The following is a 19,594-nucleotide window of genomic DNA, read 5'->3' as shown; positions in this document are numbered from 1 at the left end:
AAGGTGCTTATAGTCAGTCAGTTTTGCGTGCGTATGTGTTGCTTACACATGACATTCAGGAATGTGCTCGTATCTTTTGAAGGGGTGGGGCGAAATTGAAATGCAGATGAGCTGAACAGCTACTTGACTTTGTGGATGTTCACAAATGGTATATGTAATTACTTCAACCACTGTTACTTCGAGCCACTGTTATTTCAAATGAACATTTCTTCAGCTAGGGCCATTGCTGACAATAAGGCATTTACTTAACCTGCCAATGTACTTACTAGGCACATTTCTAATTCTACCTCTAGTCCTTGGAGAATGGGCACTAGAGTCAAGCCTAGCAATCTGACAATAACCTAGTTTAATTGTGTGTTTCCAGAGCGCACTGATGGAAAATGGTGTTTAGAAGATATAGCAGTTTTTGGGGGGACATTTCATGTAGATTTTATTTAGAGTTGAGGTTATTACTAATGAGCCTTATAACCTTTACGTTGCTTTGAAATCTTAGCCTATGGTCCAAAAACATTTCTATTTGTGTTGCTGGTGAGCTCTTCAAACGTGTTATTCTAAACCGCAGCCTCAGGTCTTGGTTTGGCGTACACCGCCAAGTGTAAATGTCCTGACTGTGTTAATGCCTACTAGTGGTATCTGCAGTGAAATGCAAGAGTTTCACTTCACTTTGATAGCTTTATTTCGGTCAGTGACCATAAAAGCACAGATAAAATATATACATATACATAAAATGCATAAATAATTCAGTATTTTAGATAAAAAGTTATTAAACAGCAGTTATCAAAGTGGGAACAAAGAACAATAAAATTCCATTTATATTAAAAGTTAATAGTTGATTGATTTATCAGGGCTGACCTTCTTCTCCACATACCATATAAAAAACGGGAGACAGAAAACACAATTGGGGGGTAAGTGTCATAGCGTAAAATCCTGCAGGCTTGTGCACAGTGCTTTAATCCCAAGTTTCTGCACAATGGCACGAGCCAGGCTCTTCGTATTTTGTTATAAGCGGAGCAGAAAAATAAAACATGGGCAAGGTCTTCTTTGGTTTTCTTACAGACGGGACAAACCCCCACACCTCTTCCCATCCACTTGCAAGTCAATTCCCCAATCGGGAGACAGCCGTACCTTAGTTGGGTATATAACTTCTTTGCTCTGGGCGGCTGAATCAAGTCTAGGAACTCCTCCTTACTGGGGGTCAGTTTTACTTGCAGGAATTCCATTGTCAGCCTACCCATAGATGACAGGCGGTATAGTTGGTCCAGATTATGCTGTCTAATTAGAGCTAACAACTCCGTTCTTTTTACCGCCAGACAGCCTTGCTCTGGGGTCTCCCAAAGTTGGGGAAGGCCAATCTGGTATAATGTGGCCTTTATATGGGATAGCCAAGGTATGTTTCTACTCTTCAGCTGATCCCAAATTGCAAGAAACTCAGCTCTGTAATCGCCGAGCTCTGATGCTGTCCACAACCTTCTCCAGTACAAGAGGGGTCTGCTCGCCAGAAGTTCAAAGATAGGCTCTAGATCTAAATCTAGTCTCAGGGGTATCAGCGGGGTGCTCTGAGGGAGCCCTATCAAATTTCTAATGAATGTATGTTCGACCTTAGAAAGGGGTGATACACGGGTATGGCCCCAGAGTTCTGCACCGTACATTGCAGCAGGTCTAGCTTGGGCTTTATAAATTTCGAGACCAGGGGAGACTGGTTTAAATAGCGTTTTCCTTTGGAATTTATTTATACCCCCCGCTATCTGTGTGAGCCTCAGGGCAGATTTGACCACCTGTGGGCCCCAGCCAAAATCTTCGGTCAGGGTAACACCCAAATAGACGAAGGTACCAACCCTTTCTAATGGGATGCCATTTAGGACTGGGCAGGGGCGAGTGCGCTTCGGGGGGCCGAAGATCATGAACTTTGTCTTTTCTAAGTTGATCTCAAGCCCCCTCGAAGCACAGAATATTACAAAGCCATCCAATACCCTCTGGATGCCTGTAGAGGTTCGAGACAGCAATAAGGTGTCGTCTGCGAACATCAATGCAGGCACCCGTCCAGATGCCAACCGAGGAACATCACCGTTCTTAACCTTGTCCAACTCACCCACCAAACCATTGATGTAAAGGCTAAAGAGAGTGGGGGCCAGGGCGCAGCCCTGACGCACACCTCTGGTAACTGGAAAACGTTCTGAAAGCTCTCCATTTTTCCCGCAGCGTACCTGAGCATAGTTCTCTTTATGGAAATGCTTCAGAACTTCTAGGAGGTAAGGCGGGAGGTTTAGATCTTTCAGGACCTTCCATAGACTTTCTCTGGGCACGAGGTCAAAAGCAGCCCGTAAGTCTACGAAGACCAGGTAGAGACTACCCCCTCCCAGAATTACGGTTTTCCAAAACAAGACCTGTAATCTAAAGAGCTGATCCAAGGTCGAGATCCCTGCTCTGAACCCTGCCTGGTAGGTACTTAATATCTTGTTCTCCTCTGCCCACTCAAGTATTCTATCTAGTATGATCCGGCCCATAAGTTTCTGTGTAGTATCCAAGAGACTTATAGGCCTGTAATTCGAGGGAGCTAAAGGGCAACCTTTCTTGTAAATAGGAACAATTTCAGCCCCTGCCCAGGTATCTGGTAAGTTAGCTCCTGCCAGGACTGCATTGAATAGTACAACTAGATAAGGTCCCCAGATTTTAGGTTGTGAACGAAAGAGATCGCCTGGCACTTTATCTAGCCCTGGGGCTTTGTTAGAGGGTAGCCTGGTAATAGCAGATTCTACTTCTTTGATTGAGATAACCTCAGTACTTCCAGTAGTCATCTGCTTCCTAGTTCTTAGGTGGCCAGAGTAGTTTCCACGGTCTGGCAGCTCCTGAGGACAATGCTCGTGTGTAGGATTTAAATCCAATGGAACACAAAGTTGGTCTTTTGGTTGCATTATCCGAGCTCTATTCAGTGGCTCCGGGGTGACCGAGGGGGAAGAATACAATGTGGCAAAGTGCGTTTCCCATACTGAGGGAGCAATGTTTGGCAGGAAAGATTCCCCACTGCCTCCTACAGAAGAACTCACTAGCTCCCAGAAGAGTTTGACGTCCTTAGTCACCAAGGCATCCCTCAGCGCTTCCCACCTCTCTTCTTCCCATTCCAACCTACTCCTAGACAGCTCCTTCTTATACGCTTGTCTAGCATCTCGAGTGCTGGGTTTATTTTTTTGATTTAATTGCTGCGAGAAGGTTCTTTTTTAGTTCCCTGCACCTAGTATTAAACCAAGGAAAAGCTTTGGGCACATACCTCTTTGCTCTAGCTATTGGATAGAAAACATCCCCCAATTCCAATACTAGCTGTTTGTGTATATCCACTACCTGCGTAGGCCCAGTTTCAGCAGCCATCCGAGTTATCCAGGGTATCGCGGTTTGATAAATTTTCGCAAGTTGTAAAGGTGACGTTGCCAGACGAGGCCATTTCACCCTTCTGCGGTTGTTAGATAGTACAAGAGGAGGAATTGCCACATTTAATGTAGTCTCAGGGTTTTTTAACCCGATGGACCCTGGCTTCAAAATTAAAGTCAGAGCATTGTGGTCACTATCCTGCCTTTTTTCAACTTTGAAGTTCTTTATCTTGCTCCAATTTTTAGCTTCAATCATTATATAATCAATGCAAGAGTTTGAAATCTGGGACAGTCAACTTATCCTTCGGAGGACAGTCCATTTACTACTACTAAATTGGGTAGGGCCTGTTATGTACAGCGCCTAGAAATGGCAGGAGTGCACCTGAACCAGTGTGTAAACAAGCATTGGCAATGGCAGTAGGTCTGGCTTTAATAGGCATAGTGTGCACACAGCATTTGTGGATTTCTATTTTAGCATATTAAAGCCAGTCTTTTTGATGTGTTTTATCAGGTATATGGAGTACTCCAGTTGGCAAAATGTGAGTCATGACTAAAACCTTTTACAAACCATGGGGCTGTAAAAAAATAAAACAAAAAAGGATTAAAACATGATGTATACAATCCATTTATGACGAGGAATTTAGGGGGATATTTACTAATGTTTCCCGCAACGCAGTGCAGTAAGCAAAGTCCTTGTGCTGTGTTGCGTAAAATGGAGAGAAAATAAATGCACAGTATCGACCAGGATATAGAGCACTTCCGCTCCCTACTCGCTCTGGTGCACTATATGCTAACTAGCACCAACGCAGGCATCCTTATGCCATGCTGCAAGGGTGCCTGAGTCATGGCCTGGATTGTTTTTATGCAGGAATGGAAACCTTCCTACACAAAGATTATCCTAAGAAGCAATTTCCTCTTTCTATCTGTGCTGCAGAATGTAGCACATGTGGAAAGAGGAAATAACGATGAGAAATAAACATATTTCTCCTTGTTACATCATGGTCAGGGTGAGGGGTACCATTTCGAAGCAATGCCAGGTTTACTGATTTCAGTAAATCTGGGATTGCATCAGAATGCACGGGTGGATGCATGAGAACGCCCTTGCTCCACCCATGGAATGCCGACCCCTATGAAATGTAATGCTAAGCAGCGCAAGCTGCTGCGTTGTGTTACATTTTGTTACAAAGCTAGGCAAGGCAGTGCAAATTGCCCCTTCTGTGGCTTTGGAAATCTTACTGAAGCCTTTGCGTTGTCCTTGCATTTCCTTGTGCGACTCAAGGACAACACAAAGGCTTAGTAAACCTGGGCCCAAATCTGTGCAGATTCAGTGTACTTTTGAGATGTAAAATAGTTCCTCATTCAAAAAGTCCTCAGAATGAGATGGAATGATTCACCAAAGAACCAATAGCAAGATGTGAGAGAGAAATACTCCTCTGGTAGGTCCATAGCCCACTCTATGTATATTTTAAAGAATTGGTTACAATCGATCATGGAGACGGTTGTGCTGTAAAGCAAGACCAAAACAACAAGTTATTACACTTCCAATGCTTCATGAGATGAATTGCCTGCCGAATGTTGCTGCGAAAGCACTCTCTCCACTCATAGAAAGTCACAGGAGAGTTGCCAAAGGTGTCTGTTAATACTGTAACCATGACAGAAGTCAAGATTTATGATGTACATAATTCCTGTGTTTGTCTTTCAATAGCTCAGCCCAATGTACAGGGACACTGTACTAAAGAAGACGTTTAACGCAAGCTTGTTAAATCCCGCCCAGTATCAAATGGACAACGTTCGGAAAGCCCAGTCGCCTCTACAGGCGTGCTCTCTAACCATTTAACCGGTAAGTCAGCAAGCCCATCATCTGATCATGTTGTCTTAATGTTGAGCCATCAAACATCATTTGAAAAAGCATTTAAAGCACATGTGTAATGTGGAAATTGTGACACATTTGAAAAGAGTTCCCTGGTACATGAAAGTGCTTTGGCAAAAACACATTGCACATGTTTACAAGTGACTGTCTTGGATGTGGTAATAATCACCTACTTGTTACCTAGTCTTATATTTTGGAGTTAACATGCGAAAAGCAGCACAATCTGCATGTTCCAATGACCACTGGGCCTTCTACCATGTTAAATTTGGACAGGTTTGACCTTCTGAGGTGTAATGAAGGGTGTGATCTTTATCACACTTGGAAATTAGCTGGTGTGATAAACATCTCCCTACTTGTAATTACCATCCATGCGCGAACACCAATTTAACTGGCGCGTTGTCATCAGGCCCATTGATCACAATTTTGTTAGAATGTTGGCATTTTTAGTTTTTTGAGTCCCTATCAATATAGTAAAACACTATTTTGTGTATAAATTTGAACAACCAAATTTGAGTGGTTCAATGTAGTTAGTTATCCAAGAGTTTTATTTTGCTTTTTTAAAGAACATAAGTTTGGGACAGATTTTCAATTTTTGGTGAGCAGTGCTGGAATTGGAGCTAAAACCAGCTCTAGAAGATATTTTAAGAACAGCCCCAAACTACACTGAGTGTGTGAGGCCATCCCTCTTCAGCTGGATTTGAGAGTCTCTTTATCCATATCTGTTTTAAAAAAATCTGTTTAATGGGTATTGTCAACTTTAAATTGATGTCCTTTTGAAACATCATAGTTCAGCTAATGGTAAATTGATGAGAATTGTCTGTAAGGGCAGTATGTGCATGAGAAAGACAGAGAGAGTGTGTGTAGGCTGGTAATAATGTTATACCCAGATGCTTATATTTAAACTTTTATTAAGCTGAACATGTATTCAGTAAAGCAGTAAGTATTGTTACGATATATAAATCACTTTGTTTAATACTTTATCTAGTAGTGGTAATCAAGGCACCAAGAGGCATATTTACTAAGAAGTGACAGAGTGTGGCGTTAGCGTTCCTGGCTTAACGCCACTCACTGCCACTTCTGAAAAGCAGGGCTGCACCATATTTACAACAACATGGTGCAGCCCTGCGTTTTCCCCTGCAATGACGCTAAATTTAGCAGTCTAGCTCCAACGCAGACACCCTTGCACCAGAGTGCAAGGGTGCCTGCGTTGAGGAGAAGATTGTTTATGTGCAGGAAGGTGTCCCTTCATGCACACAATCAATCTTTAAATGGTATTTTGTAACTTCTGTGTGTGCTGCTTAGTGCACCACACATAGAAGCTGCAAAACTTCTTTTTTTTTTCAATGATTGTTTATGTGCAAGAAGGAACACCTTCCTGCACACAAACAATCAATGGCGTTTTGCTGTTTCTGTGTGAGCTGCACAAAGCAGCACACATGCAAACAGCAAAAAGAAGGAGAAATAAAGCATTTCTTCTTGTTTCGCCAACTTAAGACCAGGTTTTCCCTGGTCTTAAATTTGGCGCAGAATTCCCTGGTCTTAAATTTGGCACTGCCTCCTGTTTACGACACCCATGTAAATAGGGGACAGCATCAAAATCAATGGGTGTTGCAGTGGAATGCAGTGGATGTTTCATGAGGTTATTCAAAATAACAGGATAATTTCACACAATTGTGAAGAGGTCTTGGTATGGCAAGCAGGTTTTAGTATTATTCAGAGTGGACAGTGACATCCCTAAGATCCTTTGTTATCACTCGCTCCAATCCTCCCCCAACTAGAACTCACACTTGGGTGGAGGGAGCACTTGTGCTGCCACAGGATTTCTGTCAGGAATGCATCTTTCTACCTCTGTGACACTCTCTGCAGAAACTGAGAGCCTCACCAAGCATCTGCATCTCAAGCTGCACCCTGGGAATCATTTCTTCACAGTCTGAGTAACATGCAGAGGAAATGCCTTTGCTTTATGCTTACCACTTGAACCACCACTTGTAGAAGAAATAGTGAGTAGCCAGCAGTCTGACCTTGGCAGCCACATTTCAAGTAAATCCTTATTGCTGATTTCAGGGATGTGGAACCCAGTACAGAGACAGGCACAGACACGGTAAACCAGAGGAGAGACTGCACTGGAGAGGAAAGCTACCCTCTTATCTGCCACAGATGTCTCAAACCGAAGGCCACAAGTGGCCATGCAGTGAAACAAGGAACATATACTTTGGCAGCAGAGGTTTACTGCTCCCTGGCCAAGAGGGCAAGAGAGAGACACAACCATCAGACCACTGGGTCAGGAAATTACTTATTATCTAAAATAAAGTACTAATATTCTCTACATTACAGATAATGCCTCGAGTTACCTTTAACTTCATTTATCATATAAAGCCATTTGACCTGCAGCTTCATCTCCTGCATGGTAAGGTGTAGATTGTGGGTACTTTAAGTCGTGTATGTTAATACAATGGTACACCACTGCTTCTGATCTCATTATGAAATCTGGCTTAACAAACCCCTTTGACATGTATTTGCCTTCATTAACCCCTTCGCTGCTAGGCCTTTTCCCCTCCTGTGCTAAGCCTTTTTTGGGCTATTTGGGGTAGTGCGCGCTTAGGCCCCTGTAACTTTTTGACCACATTAGGTATCCATGCCAAATTTGCGTCCTTTTCTTCCAACATCTTGGGGATTCTAAAGGTTTCCAGGGTTTGTGGATTCTCCTACAGGGTTCCCAGAAATTAGTCAAAATACAGCAACATTTTGTTTTTTTTGTGACAAATTGGAAAAACGGGCTGCAAATGAAAGCTTTTGGGTTTTTCTCTGCAAATGGTATCAAAAAAGGGTTTGTGGGGCTGAAATCACCATTTCTCCAGCTTTTAGGGAATGACAGAATTTTGTCAGAAAACCAACATTTTTCACACAGTTTTGGCATTTTTCTGGGACATACCCTATTTTTGCTACTTTTTGTGCTTTCAACCTCCTTCCAGTTAACGGTAGAAATGGGTACAAAAACAATAATGGATCCTGGAAAGCTATACATTTTTGAAAAGTAGACAAAATTCGGAATTCAGCAAGGGGTCATTTGTGTAGGTCCATCAAGGTTTCTTTATAGAAACTTACAGGTAAATATAGGAAAAATTAAAAATTTGTTGAAAAAAGCAGCATTTTGAGTCAACGTTTTCACCTGTAACTTCTTCGAATTATGACATCTCTTTGAAAGCAATGTACCGTTACATCCGGTGGACCTTCCTGGTTGTGGGGACATATAGGACTTGTAGGTTCACCAAGTGCCCAACGAACCCAGAGTAGAAAACTGAGCAGCATTTTGTAATGTTTTTTTTTTTTGTTCCGGGTATATAGCAATTATTGTGGGAAAATGTATACATGGAAAAATCGGTATGAAAGTCACCTATGTATTTCTGAAATGGGAACAAATTACAGAGTTTAGAAACAGTGCATATTTGCACATTTTCGAAATTGGGAATACTCATATTTGCATGACAATTATTGGTCATTTTTCAAAATGACTTATTTTTTTACACAATGTCTTTCATTTGGAAGGGAGAAATGCATCAAAAATCAATAGGTAATAACAGTTGCTTTACAAATTTGAACTACCCTAAGTCTCCCGATAAAAATGGTACCTCACTTGTGTGGGTAGGCATAGTGCCCACGACAGGAAGTGGCTCAAAACCTAAGGTGAACGCACCACATTTTCACACTGAAAATTTACACTTTATTTGCGAAGAGTCTAGCTGTAGTTTTTGAACCCTAGCCCTGCCGGCACCTAGGGAAACCTAGCAAACCTATACATTTTTGAAAACTAGACACCCAGGGGAATCCAGGATGGGGTGACTTGACTGCCTCCCACCATGGTCTGTTACCCAGAATCCCTTGCAAACGTAAAAAATTGACAAAAAAAACACATTTTCCCCACATTTCTGTGACTGAAAGTTCTGGAATCTGCGTGGATCCACAAATTTCCACCCACCCCGCGTTCCCCAAAGTCCTACGAGAAAAATGGTACCTCACTTGTGCGGGTCGGCATAGTGCCCGCGACAGGAAACGGCGCAAAACGCAACGTGGTTTTGCAGTGAAAAATGACCCTTTTTTTGGCAAAGTGACTAGCTGTAGATTTTGAACCCTAGCCCTGCCGGCACCTAGGGAAACCTAGCAAACCTATACATTTTTAAAAACTAGACACCCAGGGGAATCCAGGATGGGGTGACTTGACTGCCTCCCACCATGGTCTGTTACCCAGAATCCCTTGCAAACGTAAAAAATTGACAAAAAAAACACATTTTCCCCACATTTCTGTGATGGAAAGTTCTGGAATCTGCGTGGATCCACAAATTTCCACCCACCCCGCGTTCCCCAAAGTCCTACGAGAAAAATGGTACCTCACTTGTGCGGGTCGGCATAGTGCCCGCGACAGGAAACGGCGCAAAACGCAACGTGGTTTTGCAGTGAAAAATGACCCTTTTTTTGGCAAAGTGACTAGCTGTAGATTTTGAACCCTAGCCCTGCTGGCACCTAGGGAAACCTAGCAAACCTATACATTTTTGAAAACTAGACACCCAGGGGAATCCAGGATGGGGTGACTTGACTGCCTCCCACCATGGTCTGTTACCCAGAATCCCTTGCAAACGTAAAAAATTGACAAAAAAAACACATTTTCCCCACATTTCTGGGATGGAAAGTTCTGGAATCTGCGTGGATCCACAATTTTCCACCCACCCCGCGTTCCCCAAAGTCCTACGAGAAAAATGGTACCTCACTTGTGCGGGTCGGGCTAGTGCCCGCGACAGGAAACGGCGCAAAACACAACGTGGTTTTGCAGTGAAAAATGACCCTTTTTTTGGCAAAGTGACTAGCTGTAGATTTTGAACCCTAGCCCTGCCGGCACCTAGGGAAACCTAGCAAACCTATACATTTTTGAAAACTAGACACCCAGGGGAATTCAGGATGGGGTGACTTGACTGCCTCCCACCATGGTCTGTTACCCAGAATCCCTTGCAAACGTAAAAAATTGACAAAAAAACACATTTTCCCCACATTTCTGTGATGGAAAGTTCTGGAATCTGCGTGGATCCACAAATTTCCACCCACCCCGCGTTCCCCAAAGTCCTACGAGAAAAATGGTACCTCACTTGTGCGGGTCGGTCTAGTGCCCGCGACAGGAAACGGCGCAAAACGCAACGTGGTTTTGCAGTGAAAAATGACCCTTTTTTTGGCAAAGTGACTAGCTGTAGATTTTGAACCCTAGCCCTGCCGGCACCTAGGGAAACCTAGCAAACCTATACATTTTTGAAAACTAGACACCCAGGGGAATTCAGGATGGGGTGACTCGGCTGCCTCCCACCATGGTCTGTTACCCAGAATCCCTTGCAAACGTAAACAATTGACAAAAAAAACACATTTTCCCCACATTTCTGGGATGGAAAGTTCTGGAATCTGCGTGGATCCACAAATTTCCACCCACCCCGCGTTCCCCAAAGTCCTACGAGAAAAATGGTACCTCACTTGTGCGGGTCGGCCTAGTGCCCGCGACAGGAAATGGCGCAAAACGCAACGTGGTCACACCTCAATTTTGCAGTGAAAAATGACCCTTTTTTGGCAAAGTGACTAGCTGTAGTTTTTGAACCCTAGCCCTGCCGGCACCTAGAGAAACCTAGCAAACCTATACATTTTTGAAAACTAGACACCCAGGGGAATCCAGGATGGGGTGACTTGACTGCCTCCCACCATGGTCTGTTACCCAGAATCCCTTGCAAACGTAAAAAAGTGACAAAAAAAACACATTTTCCCCGCATTTCTGTGATGGAAAGTTCTGGAATCTGCGTGGATCCACAAATTTCCACCCACCCCGCGTTCCCCAAAGTCCTACGAGAAAAATGGTACCTCACTTGTGCGGGTCGGCCTAGTGCCCGCGACAGGAAACGGCGCAAAACGCAACGTGGTTTTGCAGTGAAAAATGACCCTTTTTTTGGCAAAGTGACTAGCTGTAGATTTTGAACCCTAGCCCTGCCGGCACCTAGGGAAACCTAGCAAACCTATACATTTTTGAAAACTAGACACCCAGGGGAATTCAGGATGGGGTGACTTGACTGCCTCCCACCATGGTCTGTTACCCAGAATCCCTTGCAAACGTAAAAAATTGACAAAAAAAACACATTTTCCCCACATTTCTGGGATTGAAAGTTCTGGAATCTGCGTGGATCCACAATTTTCCACCCACCCCGCGTTCCCCAAAGTCCTACGAGAAAAATGGTACCTCACTTGTGCGGGTCGGCCTAGTGCCCGCGACAGGAAACGGCGCAAAACACAACGTGGTTTTGCAGTGAAAAAGGACCCTTTTTTTGGCAAAGTGACTAGCTGTAGATTTTGAACCGTAGCCCTGCCGGCACCTAGGGAAACCTAGCAAACCTATACATTTTTGAAAACTAGACACCCAGGGGAATCCAGGATGGGGTGACTTGACTGCCTCCCACCATGGTCTGTTACCCAGAATCCCTTGCAAACGTAAAAAATTGACAAAAAAAACACATTTTCCCCACATTTCTGGGATGGAAAGTTCTGGAATCTGCGTGGATCCACAATTATCCACCCACCCCGCGTTCCCCAAAGTCCTACGAGAAAAATGGTACCTCACTTGTGCGGGTCGGGCTAGTGCCCGTGACAGGAAACGGCGCAAAACGCAACGTGGTTTTGCAGTGAAAAATGACCCTTTTTTTGGCAAAGTGACTAGCTGTAGATTTTGAACCCTAGCCCTGCCGGCACCTAGGGAAACCTAGCAAACCTATACATTTTTGAAAACTAGACACCCAGGGGAATCTAGGATGGGGTGACTTGACTGCCTCCCACCATGGTCTGTTACCCAGAATCCCTTGCAAACAGAAAAAATTGACAAAAAAAACACATTTTCCCCACATTTCTGGGATGGAAAGTTCTGGAATCTGCGTGGATCCACAATTTTCCACCCACCCCGCGTTCCCCAAAGTCCTACGAGAAAAATGGTACCTCACTTGTGCGGGTCGGCATAGTGCCCGCGACAGGAAACGGCGCAAAACGCAACGTGGTTTTGCAGTGAAAATGACCCTTTTTTTGGCAAAGTGACTAGCTGTAGATTTTGAACCGTAGCCCTGCCGGCACCTAGGGAAACCTACCAAACCCACGCATTTCTGAAAACTAGACACCCGGCGGCTTCCAGGGAGGTATGGCTTGCGTGGATCCCCCAACGTTTCCTTTCCCAGAATCCCCTGCAAACCTCAATTTTTGCTCAAAAAATCACTTTTTTCACACATTTTGGGGTGGGAAAGTAGTGGCATCACTGGGCTCACACAAATTTACCACCACCCAGCCTTCCCCCAGGTCTCCCGGTAAAAATGGTGCCTCACTTGTGTGGGAGGCCCAAGTACCCGCGGCAGACAAGGGCCCAAAACGTAGTGAGGCGACATCAAAATGGCCTATCGCAAAACCACCTGGTTTTGCAAGGGGGGTCACTTTGGTTTTTGGCCCGGTGCTCGGCGGCCATCTAGGGAAACCTACCAAACCCACGCATTTCTGAAAACTAGACACCCGGCGGCTTCCAGGGAGGTATGGCTTGCGTGGATCCCCCAACGTTTCCTTACGCAGAATCCCCTGAAAACCTCAATTTTTGCTCAACAAATCACTTTTTTCACACATTTTGGGGTGGAAAAGTAGTGGCATCACCGGGCTCACACAAATTTACCACCACCCAGCGTTCCCCCAGGTCTCCCGGTAAAAATGGTGCCTCACTTGTGTGGGAGGCCCAAGTACCCGCGGCAGGCAAGGGCCCAAAACGTAGTGAGGCGACATCAAAATGGCCTATCGCAAAACCACCTGGTTTTGCAAGGGGGGTCACTTTGGTTTTTGGCCCGGTGCTCGGCGGCCATCTAGGGAAACCTACCAAACCCACACATTTCTGAAAACTAGACACCCGGCGGCTTCCAGGGAGGTATGGCTTGTGTGGATCCCCCAACGTTTCCTTACCCAGAATCCCCTGCAAACCTCAATTTTTGCTCAAAAAATCACTTTTTTCACACATTTTGGGGTGGGAAAGTAGTGGCATCACCGGGCTCACACAAATTTACCACCACCCAGCGTTCCCCCAGGTCTCTCGGTAAAAATGGTGCCTCACTTGTGTGGGAGGCCCAAGTACCCGCGGCAGGCAAGGGCCCAAAACATAGTGAGGCGACTTCAAAATGGCCTATCGCAAAACCACCTGGTTTTGCAAGGGGGGTCACTTTGGTTTTTGGCCCGGTGCTCGGCGGCCATCTAGGGAAACCTACCAAACCCACGCATTTCTGGAAACTAGACACCCGGCGGCTTCCAGGGAGGTATGGCTTGCGTGGATCCCCCAACGTTTCCTTACCCAGAATCCCCTGCAAACCTCAATTTTTGCTCAAAAAATCACTTTTTTCACACATTTTGGGGTGGGAAAGTAGTGGCATCACCGGGCTCACACAAATTTACCACCACCCAGCGTTCCCCCTGGTCTCCCGGTAAAAATGGTGCCTCACTTGTGTGGGAGGCCCAAGTACCCGCGGCAGGCAAGGGCCCAAAACGTAGTGAGGCGACATCAAAATGGCCTATCGCAAAACCACCTGGTTTTGCAAGGGGGGTCACTTTGGTTTTTGGCCCGGTGCTCGGCGGCCATCTAGGGAAACCTACCAAACCCACGCATTTCTGAAAACTAGACACCCGGCGGCTTCCAGGGAGGTATGGCTTGCGTGGATCCCCCAACGTTTACTTACCCAGAATCCCCTGCAAACCTCGTTTTTTGCTCAAAAAATCACTTTTTTCACACATTTTGGGGTGGGAAAGTAGTGGCATCACCGGGCTCACACAAATTTACCACCACCCAGCGTTCCCCCAGGTCTCCCGGTAAAAATGGTGCCTCACTTGTGTGGGAGGCCCAAGTACCCGCGGCAGGCAAGGGCCCAAAACGTAGTGAGGCGACATCAAAATGGCCTATCGCAAAACCACCTGGTTTTGCAAGGGGGGTCACTTTGGTTTTTGGCCCGGTGCTCGGCGGCCATCTAGGGAAACCTACCAAACCCACGCATTTCTGAAAACTAGACACCCGGCGGCTTCCAGGGAGGTATGGCTTGCGTGGATCCCCCAACGTTTCCTTACCCAGAATCCCCTGCAAACCTCAATTTTTGCTCAAACAATCACTTTTTTCACACATTTTGGGGTGGGAAAGTAGTGGCATCACCGGGCTCACACAAATTTACCACCACCCAGCGTTCCCCCAGGTCTCCCGGTAAAAATGGTGCCTCACTTGTGTGGGAGGCCCAAGTACCCGCGGCAGGCAAGGGCCCAAAACGTAGTGAGGCGACATCAACATTGCCTATCCCAAATGTCGCCTCACTACGTTTTGGGCCCTTGCCTGCCGCGGGTACTTGGGCCTCCCACACAAGTGAGGCACCATTTTTACCGGGAGACCTGGGGGAACGCTGGGTGGTGGTTAATTTGTGTGAGCCCGGTGATGCCACTACTTTCCCACCCCAAAATGTGTGAAAAAAGTGATTTTTTGAGCAAAAATTGAGGTTTGCAGGGGATTCTGGGTAAGGAAACGTTGGGGGATCCACGCAAGCCATACCTCTCTGGAAGCCGCCGGGTGTCTAGTTTTCAGAAATGCGTGGGTTTGGTAGGTTTCCCTAGATGGCCGCCGAGCACCGGGCCAAAAACCAAAGTGACCCCCCTTGCAAAACCAGGTGGTTTTGCGATAGGCCATTTTGATGTCGCCTCACTACGTTTTGGGCCCTTGCCTGCCGCGGGTACTTGGGCCTCCCACACAAGTGAGGCACCATTTTTACCGGGAGACCTGGGGGAACGCTGGGTGGTGGTAAATTTGTGTGAGCCCGGTGATGCCACTACTTTCCCACCCCAAAATGTGTGAAAAAAGTGATTTTTGGAGCAAAAATTGAGGTTTGCAGGGGATTCTGGGTAAGGAAACGTTGGGGGATCCACGCAAGCCATACCTCTCTGGAAGCCGCCGGGTGTCTAGTTTTCAGAAATGCGTGGGTTTGGTAGGTTTCCCTAGATGGCCGCCGAGCACCGGGCCAAAAACCAAAGTGACCCCCCTTGCAAAACCAGGTGGTTTTGCGATAGGCCATTTTGTTGTCGCCTCACTACGTTTTGGGCCCTTGCCTGCCGCGGGTACTTGGGCCTCCCACACAAGTGAGGCACCATTTTTACCGGGAGACCAGGGGGAACGCTGGGTGGTGGTAAATTTGTGTGAGCCCGGTGATGCCACTACTTTCCCACCCCAAAATGTGTGAAAAAAGTGATTTTTTGAGCAAAAATTGAGGTTTGCAGGGGATTCTGGGTAAGGAAACGTTGGGGGATCCACGCAAGCCATACCTCCCTGGAAGCCGCCGGGTGTCTAGTTTTCAGAAATGCATGGGTTTGGTAGGTTTCCCTAGATGGCCGCCGAGCACCGGGCCAAAAACCAAAGTGACCCCCCTTGCAAAACCAGGTGGTTTTGCGATAGGCCATTTTGATGTCGCCTCACTACGTTTTGGGCCCTTGCCTGCCGCGGGTACTTGGGCCTCCCACACAAGTGAGGCACCATTTTTACCGGGAGACCTGGGGGAACGCTGGGTGGTGGTAAATTTGTGTGAGCCCGGTGATGCCACTACTTTCCCACCCCAAAATGTGTGAAAAAAGTGATTTTTTGAGCAAAAATTGAGGTTTGCAGGGGATTCTGGGTAAGGAAACGTTGGGGGATCCACGCAAGCCATACCTCCCTGGAAGCCGCCGGGTGTCTAGTTTTCAGAAATGCATGGGTTTGGTAGGTTTCCCTAGATGGCCGCCGAGCACCGGGCCAAAAACCAAAGTGACCCCCCTTGCAAAACCAGGTGGTTTTGCGATAGGCCATTTTGATGTCGCCTCACTACGTTTTGGGCCCTTGCCTGCCGCGGGTACTTGGGCCTCCCACACAAGTGAGGCACCATTTTTACCGGGAGACCTGGGGGAACGCTGGGTGGTGGTAAATTTGTGTGAGCCCGGTGATGCCACTACTTTCCCACCCCAAAATGTGTGAAAAAAGTGATTTTTTGAGCAAAAATTGAGGTTTGCAGGGGATTCTGGGTAAGGAAACGTTGGGGGATCCACGCAAGCCATACCTCCCTGGAAGCCGCCGGGTGTCTAGTTTTCAGAAATGCATGGGTTTGGTAGGTTTCCCTAGATGGCCGCCGAGCACCGGGCCAAAAACCAAAGTGACCCCCCTTGCAAAACCAGGTGGTTTTGCGATAGGCCTTTTTGATGTCGCCTCACTACGTTTTGGGCCCTTGCCTGCCGCGGGTACTTGGGCCTCCCACACAAGTGAGGCACCATTTTTACCGGGAGACCTGGGGGAACGCTGGGTGGTGGTAAATTTGTGTGAGCCCGGTGATGCCTTTACTTTCCCACCCCAAAATGTGTGAAAAAAGTGATTTTTTGAGCAAAAATTGAGGTTTGCAGGGGATTCTGGGTAAGGAAACGTTGGGGGATCCAGGCAAGCCATACCTCCCTGGAAGCCGCCGGGTGTCTAGTTTTCAGAAATGCATGGGTTTGGTAGGTTTCCCTAGATGGCCGCCGAGCACCGGGCCAAAAACCAAAGTGACCCCCCTTGCAAAACCAGGTGGTTTTGCGATAGGCCATTTTGATGTCGCCTCACTACGTTTTGGGCCCTTGCCTGCCGCGGGTACTTGGGCCTCCCACACAAGTGAGGCACCATTTTTACCGGGAGACCTGGGGGAACGCTGGGTGGTGGTAAATTTGTGTGAGCCCAGTGATGCCACTACTTTCCCACCCCAAAATGTGTGAAAAAAGTGATTTTTTGAGCAAAAATTGAGGTTTGCAGGGGATTCTGGGTAAGGAAACGTTGGGGGATCCACGCAAGCCATACCTTCCTGGAAGCCGCCGGGTGTCTAGTTTTCAGAAATGCGTGGGTTTGGTAGGTTTCCCTAGATGGCCGCCGAGCACCGGGCCAAAAACCAAAGTGACCCCCCTTGCAAAACCAGGTGGTTTTGCGATAGGCCATTTTGATGTCGCCTCACTACGTTTTGGGCCCTTGCCTGCCGCGGGTACTTGGGCCTCCCACACAAGTGAGGCACCATTTTCACCGGGAGACCTGGGGGAACGCTGGGTGGTGGTAAATTTGTGTGAGCCCGGTGATGCCACTACTTTCCCACCCCAAAATGTGTGAAAAAAGTGATTTTTTGAGCAAAAATTGAGGTTTGCAGGGGATTCTGGGTAAGGAAACTTTGGGGGATCCACGCAAGCCATACCTCCCTGGAAGCCGCCGGGTGTCTAGTTTTCAGAAATGCATGGGTTTGGTAGGTTTCCCTAGATGGCCGCCGAGCACCGGGCCAAAAACCAAAGTGACCCCCCTTGCAAAACCAGGTGGTTTTGCGATAGGCCATTTTGATGTCGCCTCACTACGTTTTGGGCCCTTGCCTGCCGCGGGTACTTGGGCCTCCCACACAAGTGAGGCACCATTTTTACCGGGAGACCTGGGGGAACGCTGGGTGGTGGTAAATTTGTGTGAGCCCAGTGATGCCACTACTTTCCCACCCCAAAATGTGTGAAAAAAGTGATTTTTTGAGCAAAAATTGAGGTTTGCAGGGGATTCTGGGTAAGGAAACGTTGGGGGATCCACGCAAGCCATACCTCCCTGGAAGCCGCCGGGTGTCTAGTTTTCAGAAATGCGTGGGTTTGGTAGGTTTCCCTAGATGGCCGCCGAGCACCGGGCCAAAAACCAAAGTGACCCCCCTTGCAAAACCAGGTGGTTTTGCGATAGGCCATTTTGATGTCGCCTCACTACGTTTTGGGCCCTTGCCTGCCGCGGGTACTTGGGCCTCCCACACAAGTGAGGCACCATTTTTACCGGGAGACCTGGGGGAACGCTGGGTGGTGGTAAATTTGTGTGAGCCCGGTGATGCCACTACTTTCCCACCCCAAAATGTGTGAAAAAAGTGATTTTTTGAGCAAAAATTGAGGTTTGCAGGGGATTCTGGGTAAGGAAACTTTGGGGGATCCACACAAGCCATACCTCCCTGGAAGCCGCCGGGTGTCTAGTTTTCAGAAATGCGTGGGTTTGGTAGGTTTCCCTAGATGGCCGCCGAGCACCGGGCCAAAAACCAAAGTGACCCCCCTTGCAAAACCAGGTGGTTTTGCGATAGGCCATTTTGATGTCGCCTCACTACGTTTTGGGCCCTTGCCTGCCGCGGGTACTTGGGCCTCCCACACAAGTGAGGCACCATTTTTACCGGGAGACCTGGGGGAACGCTGGGTGGTGGTAAATTTGTGTGAGCCCGGTGATGCCACTACTTTCCCACCCCAAAATGTGTGAAAAAAGTGATTTTTTGAGCAAAAATTGAGGTTTGCAGGGGATTCTGGGTAAGGAAATGTTGGGGGATCCACGCAAGCCATACCTCCCTGGAAGCCGCCGCGTGTCTAGTTTTCAGAAATGCGTGGGTTTGGTAGGTTTCCCTAGATGGCCGCCGAGCACCGGGCCAAAAACCAAAGTGACCCCCCTTGCAAAACCAGGTGGTTTTGCGATAGGCCATTTTGATGTCGCCTCACTATGTTTTGGGCCCTTGCCTGCCGTGGGTACTTGGGCCTCCCACACAAGTGAGGCACCATTTTTACCGGGAGATCTGGGGGAACGCTGGGTGGTGGTAAATTTGTGTGAGCCCGGTGATGCCACTACTTTCCCACCCCAAAATGTGTGAAAAAAGTGATTTTTTTAGCAAAAAATGAGGTTTGCAGGGGATTCTGGGTAAGGAAACGTTGGGGGATCCACGCAAGCCATACCTCCCTGGAAGCCGCAGGGTGTCTAGTTTTCAGAAATGCATGGGTTTGGTAGGTTTCCCTAGATGGCCGCCGAGCACCGGGCCAAAAACCAAAGTAACCCCCCTTGCAAAACCAGATTAACTATTGTTACTACAGCGTGAGAATTTTGGAATAATACTGCAAAGAAAATGTGGCAGACAGTTTGAGGTTTACAGGACAATGGGGATAAAAAATAATTTTCAATTCACTAGAAAGACATCACCATGAACTCCCAAGGGTTTTCGACAATATCTACAGTTGGTGGGTTATTCTTGCATGGAAAGTGTACCTTGGCAGAGAAACTAAAGATAAAGATTCCTGCACAACCATCTATTCCTCAAACACACACACATACTGGTTGGATTTGGCACGAGGGCGAGTCATGGTTCAGTGTATTCAATTTTATTAACAAGAGATTTCACAAAAATGAAATGCACTGTCAATAATTAAATTCACAAAAAACCAAACCAATGACTCGCAGCTCGTGAGCTGTAAAGCCACGTCAAGGCACCAACCACTTTACAGGCCA

At 47.0% G+C, this 19,594-nt stretch overlaps 1 protein-coding gene across 1 annotated transcript in view; it reads left to right on the top strand.

Moving 5' to 3' along the window:
* STPG2 (sperm tail PG-rich repeat containing 2) overlaps positions 1–19,594 on the top strand; it is a 2,141,360-nt gene that overhangs the window by 2,094,021 nt on the left and 27,745 nt on the right. The window contains exon 13 of the mRNA XM_085641159.1: positions 5,068–5,202. Within this exon, the coding sequence (XP_085497285.1) occupies positions 5,068–5,199 (132 nt within the window). The 3' untranslated portion in view covers positions 5,200–5,202. The remainder of the gene's footprint in view (positions 1–5,067; positions 5,203–19,594) is intronic.

The sequence above is a fragment of the Triturus cristatus genome, chromosome 2_2 (assembly GCF_964204655.1).
Source record: "Triturus cristatus chromosome 2_2, aTriCri1.1, whole genome shotgun sequence".
NCBI classification, from domain to species: Eukaryota; Metazoa; Chordata; class Amphibia; order Caudata; family Salamandridae; genus Triturus; species Triturus cristatus.
Note: the sequence above shows the minus strand (reverse complement) of the source record. Positions and strands in the feature narration are given on the sequence as shown.